Here is a 27,499-nt window from a genome sequence, read left to right on the forward strand (position 1 = left end):
TGAATATACCAACAATGGTAATAGACAAAATGCCAACAAAAATCATTTTTTTACTTACAGAAAATGGTTTTTATAATTGCAAATCATTTTTTTACTTACAGAAAATTGTTTTTATACTTGCGAATATTTTTTTTATTTGAAGAAAATTATTTTTATACTAGCAGAAAATATTTTTTACTTGAGAATATTTTTTTTAATTAAAAAAAAAAAAGTTTTATGCTTGTGAATAGTTGTTTTACTTGAAGAAAACCGTTTTTATATAATTGCAGAAAATGTTTTTTTTAACCTGCGATTTTTTTTAATTGAAAAAAATTGTTTTGTTACTTGCAAATTGTTGGGCGTGAGGAAAACCATTTTTGTGTGTTTGCGGAGTTTTGAGTGGAGTTTCACTCCAGTTTTAATACACCTAACCACATGTTTCACTTGATATTCACATAATGCTCTCTACAATAAACGTAGAACTTCATTACACACATCAGAGCGTTCATGTTCCTACTTTGGTAAACCAAGCTGTACTTTATTCATGAATCATTTCCAAAGTGACACATATTTACAATTAATGCTTATTAGCATTGCTTGAGGTTTAGGTTGAAAAACAAAATATGACAGCAGAAAACTAGCAAGAACACAAAAGTAAAAAAAAAAAAAAAAAAGAACTGTACATGTATTAAATAAGCCAAAGAAGAAAATAGTTTATGATTGTTCCTTAGATGGCCTGAGTGCAGCGTCTACAACTTATCATACACAGTGTAGGGATATTATGTTTTGACGGTGTTATACCATAAATACAGATGCATTTTAACGTCTCAACCACACCCAGGTGTTGACCAGCCAGAAAGCTACGGTGACAGAGTACAGGATCATCTCTCGTTTTGCTCGCTCTTTGTTCTCCTCTTCTAGGAGCTGGAGTCTTCGATTCAACTTGATAAGCTGCAAATGAAGAAGGAAAAAAAAGCGTACATTTCCTCAGTTACAGACAAGCAAGCTGTCATGCCACAGTTGTATTTCTTACTCATTGATTTAATTGTATTACAAATAGAGAAGGAGAAGTGTACAAACGTGTTAGTACCCTAAATTCTGGACTGTATGCCGCTACTTTTTTCTGACATTTTGAACACTGCGGCTTATAAAACAGTACGGCTAATTTGTTGATTTTTCTCCAATAACAGCCATAATAAAAAAGTTTCGAACGCAAACAAACAAGCAAATACACCTAGAAAGTGTTTTATTCCATCTTATGTACGAGTTCGCTCACTGCAGGTGTCCTTTTTTTTCCGGGTAGTGCTTAGTTTTTTTTGTTTTTTCTTCCAGCCGTACATAGCGTTTCTACTCGTATGGATTCTTCATTTATCACTTCAAGCAACGTGTGTAAGTTTTACAATATAACTATAACAATTTATACTTACTAAACCATCCCATGTGTGATGTCTGTATGAGTGTTTTCATGCATAGTTGAACGTGCCATCTTTGATGTAATGCTAGCGTCGTTAGCATGAGCTAATATGCTAACAAGTTTACAAGTGTCTGTGTTAGGATTATTAACTTACTATGGCATTCTTTTTGTATTGTTTCAGTTTCACAAATTGACGTGCCATCCTGATGTAATGACGGTAGCGTCATTAGCATGAGCTAATATGCTAACAAGTTTACAAGTGTCTGTGTTAGGATTATACTTATTTTGTTGTTTCAGTTTCACAAATTTACGTGCCATCCTGTTTTTAATGCCGCTAGCGTCGGTATTATGAACTAATATGCTAACAAGTTTACAAGTCAAATCAAATCAACTTTATTTATAAAGCACAAGTGTCTGTGTTAGTATTATGAACTTACTATGGCATTATTTTTGTATCGTTTCAGTTTCACAAATTCCTCAGTAAATTTACCAAGACATCACCGTGGAGTTATTGGGTCTGTTAAGCTGAAGCTAGTGGGTCCATGACCATGACTTCTGTTTTGTTTGATCAGTCGTTTTACTGCCGTTTTACAGACACCGTTTGGAAACAATGTTTACAAAATCTTTCGTATCGGTATATATCTGCAGTTTATATTCCGGTGTGGCTAATACATGGAAAAATATATTTTTTCTTCAAAAATGTAGTGGGTGCGGCTTATATCCTGGTGTGCTCTCGTCTGGAAAATACAGTAATTGCTAGTAAGTACCGTATTTTTCGGACTATAAGTCGCAGTTTTTTTCATAGTTTGGCCGGGGGTGTGATTTATACTCAGGAGCGACTTATGTGTGAAATTATTAACACATTACTGTAAAATATCAAATAATATTATTTAGCTCATTCTCGTAAGAGACTAGACGTATAAGATTTCATGGGATTTAGCGATTAGGAGTGACAGATTGTTTGGTAAACGTATAGCATGTTCTATATGTTGTAGTTATTTGAATGACTCTTACCATAATATGTTACGTTAACATACCAGGCACGTTCTCAGTTGGTTATTTATGCCTCATATAACGTACACTTATACAGCCTGTTGTTCACTATTCTTTATTTATTTTAAATTGCCTTTCAAATGTCTATTCTTGGTGTTGGGTTTTATCAAATACATTTCCAGTGCGACTTATATATGTTTTTTTCCTTCTTTATTGTGCATTTTCGGCCGGTGCGACTTATACTCCGGAGCGACTTATACTCCGAAAAATACGGTAAAAAAAAAAGGGGGGTAGTGTTTTTATTTTAATTGCGCCCTTACTCACTTTCAGCTCACTATGTTCACTGCTCGCTGTACACATCCTACGAAGTCAGACCTACACTGTTACAATGTCCATTTCTCAGATTATATAATTGTTGATGACTGAAGTGCTGATATCAACCAAACCTAACCCCCCCGCCCCAACCCCCTCCACATCCCACCCCCCGGATTGTAAATAATGTAAATAATTCAATGTATATACTCTGATGATTAACTTGTGTGATGACTGTATTATGCTGATAGTATACACTACCGTTCAAAAGTTTGGGGTCACATTGAAATGTCCTTATTTTTGAAGGAAAAGCACTGTACTTTTCAATGAAGATAACTTTAAACTAGTCTTAACTTTGCTAATGTGGTAAATGACTATTCTAGCTGCAAATGTCTGGTTTTTGGTGCAATATCTACTTAGGTGTATAGAGGCCCATTTCCAGCAACTATCACTCCAGTGTTCTAGTGGTACAATGTGTTTGCTCATTGGCTCAGAAGGCTAATTGATGATTAGAAAACCCTTGTGCAATCATGTTCACACATCTGAAAACAGTTTAGCTCGTTACAGAAGCTACAAAACTGACCTTCCTTTGAGCAGATTGAGTTTCTGGAGCATCACATTTGTGGGGTCAATAAAACGCTCAAAATGGCCAGAAAAAGAGAACTTTCATCTGAAACTCGACAGTCTATTCTTGTTCTTAGAAATGAAGGCTATTCCACAAAATTGTTTGGGTGACCCCAAACTTTTGAACGGTAGTGTATATTTATACCATGAATTGATTTAAACTTAAACGACTTAAATAAGTTGAAAAACTTATTCGGGTGTTACCATTTAGTGATCAAATGTACGGAATATGTACTGTACTGAGCAATCTACTAATAAAAGTTTCAATCAACCAATCAAAAAGTATAGTTTTCTTTTATTTGTGTATTGTTAATGCGGAAGCGGATGTGACGTTGCCAAACATGCAACGTCATCACGTTGTTGTTGTGAACGCGCCTCTTCTCTCTTGCATAAAGAAAAATCTGTTTGTATGAAGAATAAATATGCCTCGGATGTGTGGCTGAAGAGAAGACGCTGAGTTGGCTCTCTGTTTACTATCCCCACGCATACGAACGTTGTTGCACTCTGCATATCAACCTCATAACAGGTAGGATTAAATAAGCTTTGCTTCTTCCTATTCCTTTTTGGACATTTTTTAATGAAAAATTTAACAAAATGTGATATACTATATTGTAAGTGTGTGCATGTTTGAAATACACTTAGCAACAAGAGCAAACCTGACCTGTCGTCGAAGTGTTGCTGCATCTACAACGGTCATGTCATCGGATCCCCCATCCAGAGAGGCTTCGTAGGTTGATAACGCCATCCTTAAATGAGAGAAACACAATGACCTGTATTAAGTTTTCACATACAGTAGCTCGCATAAAACAGTACATGCAATTTCAAAGTATTTGTTGATATTTCAAGGTCATGTTCCACCCCTTGGCCTCGGTAGGTAGGAAAGGATGAGAAGAAGGGAGGAGGAACAAAATGACTACTTGAGTGCTACGTGATTGTTACCTGGATTCATTCAGGGGGTTGGAGCTTGAAGCCGACCCCCCTCGCAGTGTTGGTTTTCTACAGAGGTAAGGAAATACGGGTTTGGGAAAAAGGGGAAAAATAAGAAGACAGAAGTGGCAAGTAGCATAGTGCTGGACACATGCCCACACAAGGGGCTTATTCATCCTATACATTTGTCATATGCTTCCAACAATTGCAGAGTTTTCCTTGGAATCTGTGCACCAGATGAAAAGGCCTTTAACGAAGTTTGTTGTTTCAATTGATGTTTTCTTCACACATATTTGTAGAACTTGAACACCAAAAAACTGCTGTATATCACTTAAAAAAATATAATAACACAACCAGGAAAATTTGGATTTCATAAGTGGGTGGGACAAAATGTACGTGATTACAGGGGGGCGTGTTTTGAAGGATAAAATGCGTGTTTGTTTTTTGCCCTTTTATATTTGTGTAAAACAATTTTAATACCGTTTGACTCAAACCTAAATTCATTTAGATGCATATGTTGGATTATTACAAATATATGATAATAAAAGTAGGGAAACTCATGATTTGATTCGATTCCGATTCTTGGGCGTGACGATTCGATATAGAATCGATTCTCGATTCAATCCAAATCTGTAATATAGTATTTGGTATATGAGTTATAATAAGACCTTTTGAAGGTTACAAAACCTCCTGTTGGCCTAAAAACATCTTACATTTTTAAATGTTTTTTTAATTTTATTTACAAAAATCACAGAATTTTAATCAATCTGGTAAAAGAAAATAGAGCAACCTAACTCCACCTTAAGCCCACCTTTACAATACTTCGTATATACATTTATTCAGCAATTGAGCCGACATCCACCGCTGCTGCTCACTGCTCCCCTCACCTCCCAGGGGGTGATCAAGGGTGATGGGTCAAATGCAGAGAATAATTTCGCCACACCTATTGTGTGTGTGACAATCATTGGTACTTTAACTTTAACATACAAATCAGTGTTTCCCACACATTCATTTATTTGTGGCGGCCCGCCACGAAAGAATTACGTCCGCCACAAATAAAAAAAAACAAAAAAACAAAACAATTTTTTTTTTTTTTGGTCCTGTCCAGCTTCTCAGGCAAATCATATAGTTGATGTAGATGCCCATATAGGCTGTTCAGATTTACTTTACAAAAGAGAAGTGTAGGATACTTCTCTTGTTGCCTTATTTGTATTTGACCACTACTGTTTTCTGTTTATTTGTTACTGACTGTGGCAGGACACCTCTGCCTCTGTTTCACTTTATGTTGCTGGTAAATAATATGGTTGTAGTAGTAGGCTAAAGTTAAATTATTTAGTATGCACTAATTAAAGGGGCAGAGCTTTAAGAGACATTTTAGCTTTTGTATTTTATAAGATATATTTTTTGTAAGAACCACGATTAATAAATATATTTCAGTGAATAACTTATTGTTCAAATCTGTATATAAATATGTACACAAAGTGTTGTAATTATATTGTAAAATGGATGGATGGATGGATTGATGGACGTTTAAAACAAAACTGTTATTATTAATTAGTAAGTATACATTTTTTGAGCCTTTTTAGAGAAAATCATATCATTGTAGTAAATTATGCAAATTACACGATGATGTCATGGTGACCACGCCCATAGTCACGCCCCCACCGCCACAGGTATATTGGCAGTTTATGGGAAACACTGCAAATACTTAAAAAGCATTGGGTTTTTTGTAATTGATTCTCGAAAATTACGAATCAATTTAGAATCGCAATATACAAAAATCGCGATTTTGATGTGTATTTATTTTTATGAGCCCCCCTACATGATAACAAATTAATTCTCTATTTTAGTACAAATTTAAAAATAAAGGAAACGACCAGTGATGGGCGAGCTACTTGGAAAATGTATTAAGCTAAGCTACACAACAAATGCAATTTTATTATTATACAGGAACGTTTTTTAATGAATGCATGTCATGTTTCTTGCACAAAATTTGGTAACAGTTTTATCTTTCAGGCTGAATTATGGAGTGAAATTTGCCAGCGAACCCACCTGTCAAGAGTTTTCTCATTCATTTTTGTACTGACGTATGCATTGATCTGATCACTGATTGTAATTGCATGATTAATCTAAGTGTGTACATGATTAATGCAATAATTTGTTGATTAATCACATAAATTAACTCGTTAATTTTGACAGCGCTAATTTCTTTGCTTGCCATAACCTTTTTTTTTTCTAATAGATTAAAATTGCTTATCTAAAATGTGTGCATTAAAGGGGTAATAATATTATGACTACTTAGTATTAGAAATGGCAACAGCAGAGGAGCCAGACTGCCGCAGAACAAGAGGATAGTGAAAAAGAAGGAACTTACTGACTACGACGCCGGACTACATTGGCGCAAACATCTTCGGGTAAATCTTGACCATATATGGAGATATCCGCTGACGTCACCAATTGGAAAAATGGCATGAACGAATTGTGCAAATTCCAAACGGCTTGTTTGGAGGAAGTATGAAGGAAAGCAAGATTGTTTTATAAATACACTACACAGCCAAAAGTATTTGGCCACCCATCCAAATGATCACAATCAGGTGTCCTAATCACTTGGCCCAGCCACATCTACTGGTGTGGATGAACTTGACTGGCTGCACAGAGTCCTGACCTGAACACCTTTGGGATGAACTAGAACGGAGACTGAGAGCCAGGCCTTCTCGACCAACATCAGTGTGTGACCTCACCAATGCGCTTTTGGAAGAATGGTCGAAAATTCCTATAAACACACTCCGCAACCTTGTGGACAGCCTTCCCAGAAGAGTTGAAGCTGTAATAGTTGCAAAAGGTGGACTGACATCATATTGAACCCTATGGGTTAGGAATGGGATGGCACTTGAAGTTCATATGTGAGTCAAGGCAGATGGCCAAATACTTTTGGCAATATAGTGTATCTCCGCCATGCCTCCATTTCAAAGCTTTGGGACTTATGCAGATCCCAAATACACAAAAACAGGTACCAATAGGCAAGAAAAGTAGATTTTGCATAATAGGTCCCGCTTAAGAATTTATTAAAAACAATTTTAACGCGGTGGTCGTGTGGAACAATGTTTTGGTCACTTAATGCGGTTTCAAATTCGATAATTTTTTTTTAGTTGCACTCAAAACGGTTAATTTAAAACAAAAGAATAAAAATCTAAGCTTATTTTTTAATCAAATTATTTGATTAATCGTTGCAGCTTTAACCGTCCTAATTTTGTCGCGTCCGTGTGCATTTGTGGTGCGGTTGATGTGGTTGGACCAGGAAGTGGGCGGGACATAATGCTTGCCGCTTGCTCAACAAATGGAGCGAGACAGCCACACCGCAAATTATTTGCCACTTGCCAAGATTTAAAATTGTATTTCTAGAAATGTCCCTAGTTAAAGAGTTATTTACTTATTTTTGGTCATTGACTTTACATCATAACCCTAATTTTAGCCTTAATAATTATATTTTGTCTATTCTAGTCAAGAAAAGTTAAAATAGAGAAAATAATCAAATAAGATAATTTGGTTTTCCTCACAAAGAAAATATTGTTTAAAAAATTCTGCAACATTCCGAGGATTCTTAATTAAAGATTTGCAAATTTAATAAATAATGCTTGTTTTCAGAATAAAATACTTATTCCTATCTTAAAAGTCCTGCTAATTTCTTGACATACAAATCTTAATTTAGGATAACATATCAAGTAAAATTAACTAGCTGCATTGACAGAAAATTTCACCAGTTTTTAAGGTTGTTTTTTTTCTATATTTGAGTGTTTTTATCTTATATCTTGTCAGCATTTTTTTGCAGGGCCCCTATCCGTGACATACAGCAGCGATACACTGCAAAAACTAAAATCTAAGTAAGATTAAATATCTCAAATAAGGGTGATATTTGTTTATTTTCTGTCTGATAAGATAATTCTTCTCACTAAGCAGATTTTATGTTAGAGTGTTTTACTTGTTTTAAGTGTTTTGGTCCTAAATTATCTCAGTAAGATATTACAGCTTGTTGCTGAGATTTTATGACCTATATTGAGTAAAACATGCTTGAAACTAGAATATCAACTGTTGCAAAGCGGTGTCATTAACACTCATAAGTATAAAACTACTTTTTTAAAGTAATAATTTCTTATTTCAAGCATGAAAAAAAAAATCATTATGTATGCATACCATTATGTCAAGATAATGGCACTAGCATTTACTTAATTTAAGAATATTTTTCAACATATTGAGCAAAAAGGTCTCTTTTTTTTCTACCAAGAAAAGTGCACTTGTTATTAGTGAGAATATACTTATTTTAAGCTATTTTTGGGTTCATTGAGGTTAGCTAATTTTACTTGTTTTGGAAAGTCTTGACAAGCTGAATTTTCTTGTTCTATTGGCAGATAATTTTGCTTAGTTCAAATAAAATACCCCTAATTTTTTTTTTCTTTCTTGTTTTTGAACACTGACTTTTTGCAGTGTAAGAGTTATGAGTGTCATAATCAGGATATATTCTATAATTGAATATTATTTTGGTGTTAATAAACACAGTATTAACACTGTTAGTATAACTCATGCAAACGTTTACTTTTAGCCCAAGAAATATGACGATTAGTACAATATATTTAACCACAAGGTACAACAGTCTATTTATAGGACCAATCTTGCATTGTGTTTTCTAAAAATAACATATCACATTGTGGCAAAAAAAAAAAACCCTCTCACTTAAGATGTACATAAATATGTATTTCCTATTAGAGTGAGCTTGGCTGCTTGAGAAACGCTGACTGACTTTGAACTTTGAACAAACTCTCCTCACCGCCGACAAGAGATTTGTGACAATTAGGAGGTCACCTGCGAGGGTTTTCATCCAAGACCTCAAGGACCTGCTGGTAGGCCCGGCGTGTAGTGGACTGGAGGAAAGATAAAACACCACTAGCGCTGTACAGCTTGTGTTCTTCTTCGGCCGCAGTGGGAGGGGAGCGGGGGTGAAGGGTGGCTTGTGGGGGCGGTGCCCCACTGCTCGGAGGCAACCGTTAAGAGCAGCCAATTTAGAAAACAAAAAAATTAAAAGAAATGGGACAGATGAAGAGAGAAGGGAACAAGGAAGGAAAGGGACAGAAATAAGGAGAAGGAACTATCCTCAAATATGTACATTTTGCAAATCAATAGTGCTTGATTGCTCAACAAGAAAGGATTTAGGCTATGTCCATACACACACTTTAAACACTTTTCCATGCCTTCTGGCCTCTTGTCCACACGCAAACGCATACCCTTTGTCCTTAAAAACTCACACTTTTGAAACCGCTGGCCAGTGTGACGAGTTTCAAAAATCGGTCCTCACAACGTCTGATGATGTCACAAATGTGCGCCGTCATTTCCATGGTACAATGACAAAACAACACTGGCTTGCCGGCTTTGAACATACTAAGAGGACATACTTTGACAAGCAAGACTTGCTGGCCTGTGCCAAAACCTCATTCAGAATTTGGGTACAGTTCAAGCGCTATTTTGGTTTACAGTCTATTTCTAGTCTTGCACCCATCACTGCTAATCATGTTTTCCCTCCCTTTCTTGTCGATGGTGCCTTTTTAAAGATGGTCAAGTCTGGGAATGAACAACATAAAAAATGTATATATTGACAACACTTTTGTCTCTTTCCAGCAACTTTGTGATACATTTCCACTCCCTAATCAACACTTTTTTTTTAGATATCTACAGATTCGCAGTTTTGTTCTTAATACTTTTTCAAACTTACCGAATGACACAGTTTTAGATGCTTTGTTGTCACCACTTTAAAAGGAGAATTTAGGAGTGACCTATCTTTGGAGAATTTAGGAGTGACCTATCTTTGGAGAGCTGGACAGAGATTTTAAGTAGAGTTCATAAGTCTTCTATTTGTGCTAGACACAGTCTTACTCAATGCAAGCTAATGCATCGTACTTACTATACCATGGTCCGGCTAGCTAAGATGTATGACGGAATATCGCTATTATGTGATCAGTGTCAACAGTCCCCAGTTAACTTAAAACATATGTTTTGGATTTGCCCATCCATGTGCAGTTATTGGACTTTGGTAATTGGCGAAAAGATCGAACCGAATCCTCTAAGTGGACCATTTGGGGTAGTACTAGGGGTGTAACGGTACGTGTATTTGTATCGGACCGTTTCGGTACGGGGTTTCGGTTCGGTGCGGAGGTGTACCGAACGAGTTTCCACACGGACATATTAAGTAGCGTACTGCACGTTGTGTAAACAACTCAAAATGCCGGACATTTGAGGCATTTAAGAAACTCCGCCCGGACACCTACGCTAAGGAGGACATGTCCGGTGAAAAGAGGACGTATGGTCAGTCTATCGTAGCCCGTTAGCTGCTAGCATGCTAGCAAAAGACGACATGTCCGGTGAAACAGATCAGCAGCAACCGGGCTAGGATAGACTGACCACACGTCCTCTTTTCACCGGACATGTCCTCTTTTGCGGGGCTGTCCGGGTGGAGTTTCTTAAATGCCTCAAATCTCCGGCATTTTGAGTTATGGTTGCATGTATTAACAATGTACGTTCAGGGTTAAGAAGGGGTTAAAAACAAAACAAATTGTGCGCGCAGCAGCATTCATGAGGGAGGGGCAGAGACAGAGAGCGAGAGAGTTATGATAAACGCGCATGCTTCGCCAGGCTCTGCTTTTTGTCCATAAATTTATCAGATTTAATTTTTTATTATCTATAGCAGGGGTGTCAAAAGTGTACCTCTAAACCGAGGTACGTACCGAACCGAAATTTTTGTGTACCGTTACACCCCTAGGTAGTACCTCAGTCATCTTCCCTTAGCAAATCCAAAACGTATCTTGAAGCATTCAATACTTTACTAGAAGACTCATTGTGTTAAATTGGAAGGCAACAGCGCCTCCTTGCCACACCCGCTGTATTAAAGATGCTCTTTATTTTCTCAAACTGGAGACAATTAGGCTGACATTGAACAGTTGTTCTGTGAAGTTTCGGAAAGTATGGGGTGATTTCCTAAAATATATAAACGAGACTGATCTCAAATGTAACCACAATTGAAAAGTAATTGAAAGGTAGATAATTGATGAGCCTTTTGTCTGCTTTTGTGTATTGCTGCACTGTGTTGGAGACACTCAGGAGTGCAGATGTCTGTGGCTTTATGTCAATATTTGCCTGTACTTATTTGACTGATGCATGTGTTTTTTAAATTAAATTTTATACATAATTTTTGTGGATTACTTGTTTGTGGGAGAAAAAAAGAACATTTGACATGTGTTTGATTGTATTTCTTGTCTGTATATGTCAAAAATCTAATAAACAAATGTTTTAAACCAAAAAAAAGAAAGGGATATGCCGATTGATCGGCCGCTTTTCGTTAAAAATGAAGTGGTCGTCATTGCCGATTTATTGCTGATCACAAACCCAAATCCCTCTGGCTGACACTGCATTTATTTGATTTTTGTCCCCATACATAGTGTGGAGCCGCTCCCCCTCGCTAATAATAATCACCTCCATTACAGCATCCATCCATGCATCCATTTTCTGCCGTTTGTCCCTTTTAGGGTCGCGGGGGGTGCTGGAGCCTATCTCAGCTGCATTCGGGTGGAAGGCGGGGTACACCCTGGACAAATCGCCACCTCATCACGGGGCCAACACAGATAGACCGACAACATTCACACTCACATATAAACTTAATTTGTTAGTACTGTGCTATACATGTTACACACTGAGGGCAAGCCTGGAGCAGGCATGCTAAGCTATTCGCTAAGCAAGCTTTAAACAACAGCAAGAAATAAGTGCTTAGTAAAGTTTAAGAAGTGTAGATGGAACCACGTTGCAAAAGAAAGTAAGCGTATTAACAGGAAATTAACAAGTAGGTTAGTAGGAGTTAGAGAGAGGATAATGTAACAATTATTGGGATGTAAGCATTGTCACAGTCAGTACACAAAACCAAGAGGGAGAATTGCCCCATAGATTGGTGGTGTCGATACTAATCAGTATATGTCCGATACAAGACTAATAAGGTCGCTATTTTTATTTACTCAAAAATCATTTTCTTTGTTTTTGGTTATGTTCACAAACTCACGGAATAATTCACTGGACAAAGGAAGACTTTGAGGGCGACTTTGAGGCAAAAACCAAAGGCCGTTAGTACATATTTTAGTAGTTTTTGCTTTGGTTTAGTTATTGTGTACGATTGACTTTGTTTTGATCAAACAGTTGTATGCAATAAAAGACAATAAATAACTACTTTAAAAATATTGTGTTGATATTGTTAAACTGTCAGTATCATTCCCCATAAATAAATGTAAAGATTTACACTTAATGCATGTGATCGATACAGAGAGCTTTGGATATTTTGTTGAAGTATCCCACAATGCATTCAATGCACACATAATATTTCTGAACTATTCAGTAGAAAATAAAATTCCACAGACTTTGTTACAATGGAGAAATACTTTGAGTCACATGATAAGAAGTCCCTTTGTCGTTATAAGGAGCAAACAGCCGTAATTGGATGCAAGGATCCGTACAAGATCGAAAAAGTCTGAATGGAGTAGAGATCACGACATCTTCCTCAATGTTTCATACCCGGACTTGATGAACTACTTAATTTTCCAACCGAGCCCATTTTATACTTTCACACTCTCAAATTTATAATAATCTAGAAAGTTTTGTTTGTGAATGGGTTCGTGTTTTTCGTTTTCGTGACTTGTATTTAAGGCCAGAGTCATGCACGCCCAGAAATGGATAATTAGGGATAACCAATCTAATGTCATGTCAGCACACTGTGACTGTAAAGCAGGATTGTGAGAATGTTGTTCTCATGTCGATTCACTTTTGTTTTATGTGGAGGCCACAGTCCGGATAAGAGAGGTGAGTACTATTTTCATCAATACAACTACTATCAAAGTTCTGACCAAGCACATCAAGTTAATGCAAACTGGGGATGTATTTTTTTTAGATTAATTTCTACTTACATTTTCTTAGTTACCTAAAATGGCTAGCGGCAATGCATTATGGGAAATGTAGAAAAACCTGAAGCCCTCTATTGGTATCAGCCGGTCTGACACATGGATGATTGGTATCGGAATAGGCAGCATAAAACCTTGATCGGAACATCCCTAGTCATAGGAAATAAACATTATCTCATGTTTTTAACCCTTATTGAACAATAGAACATAACATGATTTACCTATGAGTGTTACTGTGTTAGTTTCACGCACACACACGCTCCCTAGGCCAGGGGTCGGCAACCTTTACCACTCAAAGAGCCATTTTGACGAGTTTCACAAATTAAAGATAACAATGGGAGCCACAAAATTCTTTTGAAATTTAAAATGAAATTACACTGCATCCAAACCTTTTTTTTAACTTTTGGGCCATGTTTAAAACAGGGGTCTCAGACACACGCCCCGGCCCTTATTAAAACAATTTAATGTTAGCGCGGCCCACGAGGTTCACATTAACGGCGCTTGACAGCATTATCCCTGCCAACTCTCCCAATCTTTCCGGGAGACACCCAAAATGTAGGGCGTGTTGGCACTGGCTTTAGCGCCCTCTACAGCCTGCGCAGTGCGCACTTGCTCGGCCACATGTTAAATGCGGCTTCTACTTTCTCATAAAAGTGACAGCAATGCATACTTACTCAACAGTCACACAGCTTACACGGACGGTGGTCGTATACAAATTTTTTTTAACACAACATTAACACTGTTACGTTACAAATATGCGCCACGCTGTGAACCCACACCAACAAAGAATGACAAACACATTTCTGGAGAACATCTGCACCGTAACACAACATAAACACAACACATCGAATACCCAGAATCCCATGCAGCCCTAACTCTTCCGGTCTACATTGTACACCCCCCAACCCCCCTCCCCCTACCACCAAACCCGCCCACCTCAACCGACGCACGAAGGGGGATGGGGAGGGGGGTTGATGTGTGGGGGGGTGGTGGTGATAGGGGGGGTGTACAATATAGACCGGAAGAGTTAGGGCTGCATGGGATTCTGGGTATTCGTTCTGTTGTATTTATGTTGTTTAACGGTGCGGATGTTCTCCAGAAATGTGTTTGTCATTCTTTTTTGGTGTAGGTTGACAGTGTGGCACATATTTGTAACGTAACAGTGTTAAAGTTGTTTTATACGGTCACCGTCAGTGTAAGCTGTGTGGCTGTTGAGCAAGTATGCCTTGCTGTCTCCTACGTGTGCAAGTAAAAGCCACATACACCATGTGGCCGGGCTGGCACGGTGTTTGTACAGGCTATACAGGATCAGAAAATGCAGTGCTATCATGACACGCCCTTGATTAAGTTGTTAGGGTGTAAATTGGAGACTATTTGCCTCGGGAGATCTTAATTTAGTTGTAAGGGTGAAAACTGGAGAATATTTACCCCGGGAGATTTCTAAGAGAGGCACTGAGATCCGTAAGTCTCCTGGGAAGATCGGGAGGGTCGGCAAGTATGCAGCTGAGCCGCATCAGAGTGGTCAAAGAGCCGCATGCGGCTCCGGAGCCGCGGGTTGCCGACTCCTGCCCTAGGCAATTAAACAAAGATGTATGTTGTTTCCTGGACACTGTGTGAGTGTGGGCTGATCTCAATCATAATGCACATGTCATTGCATACCACCTAACATTACCACATTGACAGAGGCGTAATGCCACCAAGTCAGCTTTGGTTGTTTTTCCAGGCTTCTGATTGGACAAAATGTGCATGAAAGCAGGTGAATGCGTTTGCATGTGGACACTTGTGTGGATGTATCCGTGTTGGTGTGGACATTGCCTTTGTGACTTACAAAGCAAAACTAAGCAAGAACAGCCCTGAAGAAATCATTCACATCATCTTTTGTGCAGAACCTTTCACATGCTACATAGAACCCACACACACGTACGACTATTATCACAAAGCAAAAGCACAAATCACAATTTAAGAAACGAGCTGTGAAAAGGGGACTATGTAAAAATATGGAGAGCAAATCTGTACTGTGATGTATAAGATGCAAACCTTTTTTAGATGGATCAATTAGTAGTAATTACATTTTAGTTGTCAATTGATTAGTGACAAAACGCAGATGGGCCATTTCACCGATCGGTGCCATGAACATCCCAAGGAAGCACTATATAGACATTGTCCTACACATCAATCTGATTGCTTTTTTAATAAATGCAATTTAAAAGATCACCGGTAATATAAAATGATCTTGAAAACTGAAAAAATACCATTGTTGCCAGGCCATGCATACTAAAATTTGACTTTACCGTGATATGTAATCATTTAAATCCGTCAAAAGTATTATATTCCTACAAATTTGTGTTACTTCTTATTCTCAACTATACTTGAAATGTATTTTATTAAAAAAAAAATCAAATGTACACTTCAATAACTAAAGATTCACTCAGTCCTGTTACCCAAACTACCCCTTCTGAAATATTTGGAATATCCCACAAAGCACGTGATCCACAGGTAGTTACATCACCTCAATGATTGGTCAAAAGGCACTCACGTGACTACAGGGCGACTAACTTTGAGTTGATGCAACGTGCTTGCGGCACTTCCTTGTTAGTTTTTTGACGTGTAAAAATGCCCTGTTGTGCAGCATGGGGCTGCTCCACCCGCGAGAATTGTGGAAACCTTTTACATCGCTTTACCAACAACCCGGAGAGAAAACAAGTATGGAAGGTTCGCCATCAACACAGGAGAGCCACCAATTACAGCATCTTGTGCGGGGAAAACACGACACGTCTGCGTTTTGTTCAGGAGAGAACACACAGAAGACAATACAAATAATAACAGTAGACGTTAATAAATTAAAGAGATAGTTTGACAAAAATTGACTCTATTAATCTCAGTAAAACTAAGATAATGCTATTTGGTAACAGAAGAGAAAGTCAAACACAAATATGAATAGACGCATATTGATTTTGGGTGTAATAATAGAAGATAAAATTGGGAATATGATATAAAATACACACCATGAAGGGGCAAAAAATATGTGAATTATTATTAAAGCAAAATATGTTCTGGCCAAAAAAAAATCACTCCACATTCTCTACTGTTCACTAGTGTTATTATATCTGAGTTATTTTGCTGGAATATGGGGAAATAACGACAAAAGTACGCTTATTCACTCAAAACATCAGTTCGAATAATACATAATGAGTGATACATATAGTGAGTACAAATACATTGGAGGCACCCACCACAGTTGACATACTTCACATAAAAGTCACCAATTCTCCGTGATTGTTGGTCCAAAGCAAATGAAGATTTTGGCATAATGAGTTATTTTTTTGGTCACTCTGTGTAATTTTTTACATTTATTGCACCGTCGGGTGCGTGTTAAAGTGCATGCTGGTCACTAAACATTGCAGGAAAGTAGCATCAGGGGCGGCGTGGCGAAGTTGGTAGAGTGGCCGGGCCAGCAATCGGAGGGTTGCTGGTTACTGGGGTTCAATCCCCACCTTCTACCATCCTAGTCACGTCCGTTGTGTCCTTGGGCAAGACACTTCACCCTTGCTCCTGATGGGTGCTGGTTAGCGCCTTGCATGGCAGCTCCCTCCATCAGTGTGTGAATGTGTGTGTGAATGGGTGAATGTGGAAATACTGTCAAAGCGCTTTGAGTACCTTGAAGGTAGAAAAGCGCTATACAAGTATAACCCATTTATCATTATCATTTATCAGAGTGTCAAATCTGTCTGCGAAATTATACATTCGCAAAATAAAAGCATGTAATGAACTGGGGTATGTTTTAGAACTTTATTTAGACAAACTATTTTGTCAAAAAATCAAAACGACCGCAATTGCATGCATCCATGCGCAGCCGCACGCGTCCTTAGTAGCGGTCATGGTGCATTGTTATTTAGTTTGCCATACTCTATTCTGACTAGTGGTAGAGTCAAACTATGGCGCTGTAGCACAAACAATAACAAACCTTTCCGGTGTCTGTTGAAAACTATTTGTTGTATACAAATCATTATGACCATTAGCGGAAAAAAAAAAATCCATAAATTATCCACGCCGTTTTATAGGCTGCAGGATTTGAAGCGTAGGAAAAAAGTAGCTGCTTATAGTCCAGAATATACCAACCTTTAACAAAATGTTTTTTTTTAACTTACCACAGATGGGCCAATACCCTTTTTTTTTTATTGTTCAACGTGTGCATTGTCAAATTTAGAGTTGAAAAAGACACATACATAAGTTTATTTTTTGATGAGTTACAATAAGCAAATGGCATTGATTCGGTGGAATGGCCCAGATACAGACGCCTTAAAGGCAGGGACTAAAGACAACCAGCTCTCTCTTCCAGAACAAAAAGGACGATAACAAGCGTGGAAAGGAGCACTAGGAATGAGAAGCAGCATGCAGAGGAAGTATCCAGTAGCCATTACTGTGCGGCTGAACAAATACTCACGAAGCATCGTGCATCAGTTGACTGCTATGACGGACGGCGGCATTCTCGCTAGCTGAGCGTTCTCGCCTTAATCGCCCTTGGGGCCGCAGCTAGGAGAAATAATCACAATGTATCTATCCTTTGCAGGGATTTACAGGAATGATTGATTATTTTATTTGTAGATTTTCCACACTGTAATGGAACAGCATTGATTGCTTACCACGGCTTCGCTTTCCGGAGTCGCTCTTTGCTCCTCCTCCAGGAAGTCGAGAGGCCGCTCAGTGAGTGTGAGTACTCTGGGCGGGGTCTTCAGGGACAAGGCTTCTAATGGCGTCGACTGGATTAAATCGAGGTCTCTCGGCCTTGCATACTGGGTGTCTTCATTGTCTCCTGACATAAGAAGAAAGCTCCATGAAATACCGTAAGAGCAATTCCTAACATTGAGGAAGCATCACAACAAACTAAACCAGCTGTTACATTTACACACAGTCCCTCCAAATAATCAGATGAAAGTGTACATTATTAAGTACACTGACCTGAGATAACAATTCTTTCTGGAACCTGCATTATGACACTGTGCGGATACTGCCGTGGGCCAATACCGGCGTCCTCCTGGTCTTGTGGAGCCACTTTGAGCATCTCAGGGATCCGCATCCTCTGGCTGATCCCCTCTGTGTACTCCAGGTCATAGTGAATACGGTTCATCTCCGCCATCTCGGCAATGGGGGAGGGGAATGTTGCACCACTCATTTGGCTGTAACAAAAACAGTAAGACCAATTCACTGATGAGCTTATTGTGAGGTACATAGACTGACTTTTCATAATAAATACATCAACTGCTAATGCATCATATTGTAGTCCCTCCAGGATTTCGCTGGCTTTTTTGTGACTGTTGCTGCCTGAATTTGCCTAAGCTTTTTCAGAAAGTTGCTTTGAGGATAATTTTTTTTTTAATGACGCTGAGACAACTCGTGAAAAGTGTTCCTTCACCTCAAAAAGCAAAGGACTTCAACAAAAAATGGAAAATACATACTGTAGTGATGTTTTACTCACTTTATACATGCACACAAATACCAATACAAATACAAACTGAGTATTTAAAGTTCCACGCACTCATGCGGTTCGGATTTAATAATTGTATTAATTGCACTCAAACTAGGCCTGGGTGATATGGCCTAAAAAGAAAATCTCAGATTTCTTCACAAAAAAATGTAACTGCAATTTTCCCGACGTTTTTCATTTGAAAGAAACCAATGAATACAAATAAAGATATTTCATACCAAACTTAACTTATATTTAATCAAAAACGGGTAGTAGGAAATAGCACTGCATACACTGCATTTCCCTCGAATAAAGCGGGTTCATTTTTAAAACAGATATAAATTGGACTTTGTATAAAATAATTTTTCAAAAAACTAAACGGATGATATTCAGCTATTGTAGACAATTCTGGCATATCTACTGTGATGCTTTTGCTTATATGTGTACCAATATGCATTGTCCGAAACCAACATATAACCTCTGATGTGAGGCAAAACATCTGTCAGTAATAAAATGCATGTCTAAATTAAAATATAGCATTGAGTGGTATCTATTATTTTAAGGGTGGATGAACTCAGGCTTTTCCACAACTTGAACGCCACATCTTTGACGTGCAAAGCAACCGCTTTATTTATTTATATATATATATATATATATATATATATATATATATATATATATATATATATATATATATATATATATATATATATATATATATATATACAGTCGTGCTTATAAGTTTACATACCCTGGGAGAATGTATGATTTCTTGGCCATTCTTCAGAGAATATGAATGATAACACAAAAACCTTTCTTCCACTCATGCTTAATGGTTGTGTGAAGCTATTTATTGGTAAACAACTGTTTACTCTTTTTAAATCAAAATGACAAAAGAAAGTACCCAAATGACCCTGATCAAAAGTTTACATACCCCAGTGACTTTGATCTGATAACATGCACAAAAGTTGACACAAACAGGTTTGAATGGCTAATCAAGGTTTCAATCCTCACCTATGACCTGTTTGTTTGTAAGTAATGTGTGTGTATAAAAGGTCAGTGAGTTTCTGGGCTTCTGACAGACCGTTGCATCTTTCATCCAGTGCTGCACAGATGTTTCTGGATTCTGAGTCATGGGGAAGGCAAAAGAATTGTCAAAGGATCTGCGAGAAAAGGTAATTGAACTGCATAAAACAGGAAAGGGGTATAAAAAAATATCCCAGGAATTGACAATGCCAATCAGCAGTGTTCGAACGCTGATTAAGAAGTAGAAAATGAGGGATTCAGGTAGACCAGCAAATATTTCAGCCACAACTGCCAGGAAAATTGTTTGAGATGCAAAGAAAAATCCACAAAAATCTTCAGCTGAAATACAAGACTCTCTGAAAAATGGTGGTGTGGCTGTTTCAAGATGCACAATAAGGAGGCACTTGAAGAAAAATGGGCTGCATTTATTCTATGGGGGGAAAAGGGCACTTTAAAACATTCAATATCTATTTCAGTTAAATTTTTGATTGCAGAAATGAAAGTCAATTTTATTTGTTTGTTTATTTATTTATTTATTAAGGACAACAAAGTTGTTTACCTTACAATTACAGTACAATGGTAAACAATTCTACAGTAATGAGAAATAAACGTGTATGTCCTTTTAAATGGTTATTTGCATTATTATTATATGTTATGATTAGACCAGTTTATCTGCCGTCTCTTTTCTGCTCTGCCACCCTCTCCTGCATGGAGAAGTTATTTAGTGACAACAGATGTTGCGCTAGCTGTTCAAAGTCGGGACCCGGGGTGGACCACTCATCTGTGCAGCGGTTGGGGACATCTCTGCGCTGCTGACTTGTCTCCACTCAAGATGATCCCCTGCTGGACCCACTATGGACTGGACTCTCACACTATTAACATCTGCGGTACCCTCCAAGGTTTCTCATTGTATCTCATTGGGTTGAGTTTTTTCTTGACCTAATGTGGGATCTGAGCCGAGGATGTCGTTGTGGCTTGTGCAGCCCTTTGAGACACTTGTGATTAAGGGCTATATTAATACACTTTGATTGATTCTTATTTTTACTGTTATATTTTTCCAATCCAATCCAATCCACTTTATTTATATAGCACATTTACACAACAAGAATGTTTCCAAAGTGCTGCACAGCCATGTTAAAAACAATATTAAAAACAATATTATGCTACACCAATGACTGAATAAAACAAAGAATAAATGAATAGAAAACCAATACAGAGACAATATAAAAAATAAATATGATTAAAAACAATTTTAAAGGGTAAAACCAATTAAAACAGTAAAATAGACATCAAAATTTATTAAAAAAAACCAAAACACAGAGGACAAGAGGACAGAAGACCACACAACTCACGTAGTGTTAAAAGCCAAAGAATAAAAGTGGGTCTTAAGACGAGACTTAAAACACTCCACTGTGGAAGCAGTTTGAACATGGAGGGGCAGAGTGTTCCAGAGTTTAGGGCCGACCACAGAGAAGGCCCTGTCTCCCCTGGTTTTAAGTCTCGTCCTGGGCACCACGAGCTGGAGCTGGCTCTCGGACCTCAGAGCGTGTGCAGGAGTGTAAATTTGGATGAGGTCCGAGATATACTGAGGTGCCAGTCCATGTAAAGCTTTAAAAACAAACAGCAAGGATTTAAAATCAATTCTAAAATGAACAGGGAGCCAGTGCAAACTCCGAAGAATTGGGGTTATATGCTGGCGTTTCCTGGCCCCTGTTAAAAGTCGTGCTGCCGCGTTCTGGACTAACTGCAACCGGGAGAGAGCTTTTTGGCTAATGCCAGCATAAAGTGCATTGCAGTAGTCCAGGCGACTTGAAATAAAAGCATGCACGACTTGTTCAAAAAGGTTTAAAGATAAAAATGGTTTTACATTTGCTAAAAGACGAAGATGATAAAAACACGATTTTAAAACGCCATCGACTTGTTTGTCAAATTTAAAATCGCTGTCTATAGTGACGCCAAGGCTGGTGACTTTGGGACGCACATAATTTTGCAATGGTCCCAAGTCAGTGAGGGCCGGACCAAAGACTGAAATTTCCGTTTTTCCCTCATTCATTATTAAAAAATTCTGGGCTAACCAAGCCTTGACATCACATAGACAGTTGAGAAGGGGTGTCAGGGGGCCGTGGCCTTTTGAAATTGGCATATAAATTTGGCAGTCATCTGCATAAAAGTGATAAGACACTCCATGTTTCTTAAAAATTCTTATTGTTGCTTTTTATTTGTATTCTTATTGTTTTATTTTCCCGTAATTGGGACTGAAATGTTGCATCCCGTATTGAGCCAATACGGGGCGCGGTTTCTTCCGTATTTTCCTATTTGTCCCATGCGTCTGTCACACACTAAACACTGAATTTAACAATAATGAACACAATAAAAGCTAAGCGGACCCCCGAGTGTGGCTGTACATGATACATCTGGTTCGCTCTCCTCTGTGTCAAATCCTCTCCGACTCCGTCTGCCAGCACGCAGCCCCACCCCTCAGCGCTGTCTGTCATGATGTTGCCTGGTTACGCTGCTGACCGCACCAGGGTGCACCGCGCGTTTAAAAAAATGTCTACATCAGATACTCCACCGTGTCCTCAACCTCAAAAGACAAAACACCTCCAAAAATATGCACTTTTTCTACTTTTTTTCTCTTCATCTTTTCATCTGGGTTCCCACAAAAAAGTGTTTCATTTTACTATAGTTCTCTTAAAGTGTCCCCAGACAGGTGTTGTTACAGCACTTTATATGCATATAATACAGTATATGCTCAAGTTCAGTCTATTCAGCCTTTAACATGTATACACACAAGTGTTTCATTTGTTTCCTCTTAAAAGTAAAAGTGTCCCCAATCGTTACATTTACAGCACTTTATATACTTACATTTCATTTAAGTATTGTCCTCTTTCAGTAAAGGTGTCCCCAGACAGACTTTGTTTAATTTACAGCACTTTATATGTATAGAATACAGTAGGCCAGGCCTACAGGTATATGCTCAAGTTCAGGCTAGTTACGATACATGGACGTAGGGCTGGGCGATATATCGAATATACTCGATATATCGCGGGTTTGTCTCTGTGCGATATAGAAAATGACTATATCGTGATATTCAAGTATACGTTCTCAGGTAGTTGCTTTTAGCTACGGGCATTACACTACAGGCTCTTCTCACTCTTTCTTGTGTCTCCTTCTCACAGAGACATAAAACAAGCGCACCTTCTTACATACGTCACATACTGTCGCGCGTGCAACGTCATACGCCCTCGCCCGGCAGAGAGGGAGCGACATGGTAACGTTAGCTGTGATGCTAGCGGAGTGGTGCGAGTGGTAATACGAGAGAAAGAAGGTGCGAATCTGGTAACAAATGAAGGAAGAATTAATACCCAAGAAAAACAGCACAGGGGTCCATCGTCTGCCGGTGGTTTGGCTTCAAGCGGCAATATGTCGAACAAGTATGCGGCAAAAGCGTTGCTACAAAAAGTAGCACCACTGGTAATTTGTAGCATCATTTGAAAAGTCACCCGCTAGAGCAGACCTGGGCATTCTGCGGCCCGCGGGCCGCATCCGGCCCTTTGTGCGTCCCTGTCCGGCCCGCGTGAGGCCAATTATAAATTACAAAATACATTTTAAAAAGTATCTATGTCGAGTGTGCAATACAACGGTGCTGCTTTTGTTTTGAAAATCGTTATTTGTATTACTTCCGTGTGGGCGTGTGCGTGATTGTGAGTGAATGTGAACAGCTGCAATCATTAATTACAAAATAAAGTTGAAAAAACATCTATGTCGTGCGCGTAATACAACTGTGCTGCTTTTATTTTGAAAATTATTATTTATGGGCGTGTGTCAGTGTGTAACCTGCGAGTGAAGGTGCACATGCAGCGACAAGTGATGCACGGTTTACACCCGAGACGCTAAAAAGAGAAAAGTTGATGAAGAATGGCGTGTTTCCAACAATACATGGACTGCCATGCAACGTCCCCTCTAAGGTGCGTGCCTGCGCAATTGCGCACTGCTCAAGCGTCTGCTGCGCGCAGCAAATATATGCCGCGCACCAAATCAAATCCCATCTGAATTCTAAACAAAATAAACATATTTATTCTATGTAATTTTGCAATGCAACTTTGAGTGACAGTGACAACAAGCGCCCCTAACGGTGTTCGTCAACACCGTTCAATTGAACACCGTTCAATTATTGTAACGTCTATCGAGATGCTTCGAGGCCAGGAATTATATCGATCACTTTATTGAGCAAAACTGTTTATATTCGGCCATAACCACACCAAAAACATAAGTAAAACACTTCTATCTCGAAAAACTAGTCATTTTCTGCCGTACAAACCAGGCCAAAACCAACTTGTCATCTGTCACCAACACGCATAGCACTAAACCACTGGTGCGTTTATGGCCACACAAAAAGTCGGACAACTCAAACATCACACAAAGTTACACTATGACTCCTCAGTCATACGTGTGCTTATTTTACTGTCATTTATTATTAATGTTCATTTATTTATATTAGTCATGGAATGCTGTTACATACACTATGTTGAAGTATTACTATTATTATTAATTATTATTATTATTATTATTATTATTATTATTTATCTTACGGTATATATCAAAAATAATATTGAGCAAAATTTAATTGAAATATTGTCGATGTGGCCCTCCAGCAGTGCTCGGGTTGCTCATGCGGCCCCCGGTAAAAATTAATTGCCCACCCCTGCGCTAGAGAATGAAGAGTGCTTGAAACTGCGCATGTCAACATCTCCGTTCAGTGCCACACCCACAAAATGACCAAGCAACCATTTCCACATCAACACCGTATGAAAAAATAGTCAACAACAGAAGGAGATAACGTCCGCAGGAACCTACCACATAAAGAAGGACATACACTATTTGATTTCCTATTATGCAGCTCATTTTTATTTGACACTTATTGAAATATCTTGTGTGACATCATGCACAAAAGTGCACTTTATTTGTTTTAAACTATTGTAGTGCTGTTCTGTACAAAAAGTGCACTTTAATTAAGTGTTGTTTTGATATGTCATCTTAGTGACATCATGCACAAAAGTGCAATTATAGCTTGTTTTAAAATGTCTCTGACAATCTTGCACTTTCTGTTTTGGAAATGACATGAATGTTTGTGCCACTGCTTAATAACTGTTTAATAAATACAGTTTTGGTCAATTGACTTAGTTGTGGTTTCACTCTCTGCATGAAAGTTTAAAATGAGCATATAGTAATGCAGTATGAACAAGAATGTTTTAATGTAGACACATAGAGTCATCATACTAGTGTGATTATATGCATCAAGTGTTAATTCAAGGCTAAGGCAAAATGGCTAATAAAGCACTTTAAACTTTAAGTATGACTAAATGCTTTCTTGACTTCCCCTTCCTTACTGACCACCAAGTGACCCCAGGGGCCAAGGCCCGGACGCTAATATGACGTGGGAAATAATGTCAATTAAATCAAAGCATTTCGTTTTTTAATATACAAGATACACATGTTTCTATGTGTTTCAGGGTTTTGGGGAGCCAACATGGCACTGCCATATTTATTATTGAAGTCACAAAGTGCATTATTTTTTTTAACATGCCTCAAAACAGCAGCTTGGAATTTGGGACATGCTCTCCCTGAGAGAGCATGTGGAGGTTGAAGTGGGCGGGGTTGGGAAGAGGGGGGGTTGAGGTGTGGGGGTTAGGGTATAGCAGGGTGTGTATATTGTAGCTTTCCGGAAGAGTTAGTGCTGCAAGGGGTTCTGGGTATTTGTTCTGTTGTGTTTATGTTGTGTCACGGTGCGGATGTTCTCCCGAAATGTGTTTGTCATTCTTGTTTGGTGTGGGTTCACAGTGTGGCGCATATTTGTAACAGTGTTAAAGTTGTTTATACGGCAACCCTCAGTGTGACCTGTATGGCTGTTGACCAATATGCCTTGCATTCACTTGTGTGTGTGAAAAGCCGTAGATATTATGTGATTGGGCCGGCACGCGAAGGCAGTGCCTTTAAGGTTTATTGGCGCTCTGTACTTCTCCCTACGTCTATGTACCACTCCGTACAGCTGTGTTGTAAAAATTCATAAATTTTACTTTTTTTAAAACCGAGGCCGATAATTTCTGATATTACATTTTAAAGCATTTATCGGCCGATAATATCGGCAGTCCGATATTATCGGACATCTCTAGTGACAATCATTGGTACTTTAACTTTAATGTCTTCCTTCACTAGTTATTTTTGCATGTTAAAGTATAATATCCGCAATTAGGTTTATTTCCCTCAAAATCGTGCGTCCCTTGTGTGAACCCACCTCTACAGCCAATGTGTGACGTCATTTAAGGTGTAAACAAAAAAAAGGATAATAATCACATGGTGAGAACCCATGACTTTGTAGACACACTCAAGTTTATCAGATGATTGCATGACAGTGCAGCACACACATATTTACAACAAACTAAATACACCTAATACATGTATCCGTATGGTAAACACCGGACAATAATTTTAATGCAATAAAAGATCCTAATATTTGACATAGTATGTTTTATTTCCCAGGGTTCCACACAGGTTAGCATAGCTACTAGAGCGGTCACCCTCAAACTTGTTGAAACTAAAATACGCCAATATTTATAGTAAATGCAATTTAAACGAAGCTCAGTGCTGTTGTTTAGTAACTATGTTGCGCATCTGACATTAGGAGAAACAATCTTATTTTTGTGTTAAAGACGCTAGCCCAACCAGCTAGCATTAGCGTCATTGAAAGAGTTGGAGCTTGTTTCTCACCTTGTGTTCCTTTTCTGAAGGTAGCTACGTCCTCGCAGGTTCTTTTTACCAGGTCCCGATCGGCGAAGAAAGCTTTGAATTTACCCCAAAATACAGACAAGTGACGAACAATAAGTGTAAAAGGCGGGAGCTGTCAAGTGTGTTATTGTCAGAGAGGAACCTCCTCTCATCCGCGTCTGTGCGCTCAGTAGGACAGGAAAGTACATGTCGTCACAGGAAGTGACGTCACGGGGACGCGCGCTCAAAATAAAAGCACAGACGTTTTTTTGGTTTTTTTTAACCGTCAACGTGCTACGTATAATTTAATACACCTGTATAATACAGTACGAGACCATATTAAACATAACTATCCATTATTGTTGTGAGTGTATTCATTTAAAAAACAACATATTTACTGAGGGGTATGTGTGTGCAGACACATGGTGATTAATTTGTGTTGTTTTTACAAAAGCTTTTTTATTGGACACTGAATTTATGTACCGGATTTTTTTGCGTTTGAGTTTCAAATGATGCTGACGATTTCATTGAATAAAAAATTGTGAGTAAAATATGTGTGGTTTTTAAAATTAAGTGTAAAAGAAATTCATTAAAAAAAAACTAATTGTAAAAAAAAAAAAAAAAAAATCGGTGAGGATTCAGTGTACAAGTGTAAGAAAAATTAAGTGTAAAAACAATCAGTGCAGAAATATTTTTTGCTTCAAAATTCAAGACCCACGTCCGGTCATTTAAGCCCGAAGCACCTCATTGGCTGGATCAGAGACAGGAACGTTCGCTTCAGTCTTGATTGACCGGAAGTTAGTCCTGAGTTTTGACGCAACGAATATTTCTGCACTAGATTTTTTAATGCACTGATTTATCAATCAATCAATCAATGTTTATTTATATAGCCCTAAATCACAAGTGTCTCAAAGGGCTGCACAAGCCACAAGGACATCCTCGGTTCAGATCCCACATCAGGGCAAGGAAAAACTCACAACCCAGTGGGATGTCAATGTGAAAGACTATGAGAAA

The 27,499-nt window shown here is 38.4% G+C and overlaps 1 protein-coding gene across 3 annotated transcripts; it reads right to left on the reverse strand.

The window, feature by feature from the left end:
• Positions 1 to 489: 489 nt before the first annotated feature.
• Positions 490 to 26,694, reverse strand: LOC133663669 (mitochondrial fission factor homolog B-like). 3 transcript variants are annotated; one of them, XM_062068353.1, is made up of 8 exons: positions 26,489 to 26,694; positions 18,190 to 18,407; positions 17,874 to 18,043; positions 17,675 to 17,763; positions 9,107 to 9,271; positions 4,262 to 4,318; positions 3,984 to 4,068; positions 490 to 930 (listed from the first exon to the last, which is right to left on the reverse strand). In XM_062068353.1, the coding sequence occupies exons 2-8, from the start codon at positions 18,401 to 18,403 to the stop codon at positions 799 to 801; spliced, it is 912 nt and encodes a 303-aa protein (XP_061924337.1). In that variant the 5' UTR covers positions 18,404 to 18,407; positions 26,489 to 26,694; the 3' UTR covers positions 490 to 798. The 3 variants fall into 3 exon arrangements, with proteins under 3 accessions (XP_061924337.1, XP_061924338.1, XP_061924339.1); XM_062068354.1 differs by lacking the exon at positions 9,107 to 9,271; XM_062068355.1 differs by lacking the exons at positions 4,262 to 4,318; positions 9,107 to 9,271.
• Positions 26,695 to 27,499: the final 805 nt, after the last annotated feature.

Source organism: Entelurus aequoreus, linkage group LG13, assembly GCF_033978785.1.
Source record: "Entelurus aequoreus isolate RoL-2023_Sb linkage group LG13, RoL_Eaeq_v1.1, whole genome shotgun sequence".
Taxonomy (NCBI): domain Eukaryota; kingdom Metazoa; phylum Chordata; class Actinopteri; order Syngnathiformes; family Syngnathidae; genus Entelurus; species Entelurus aequoreus.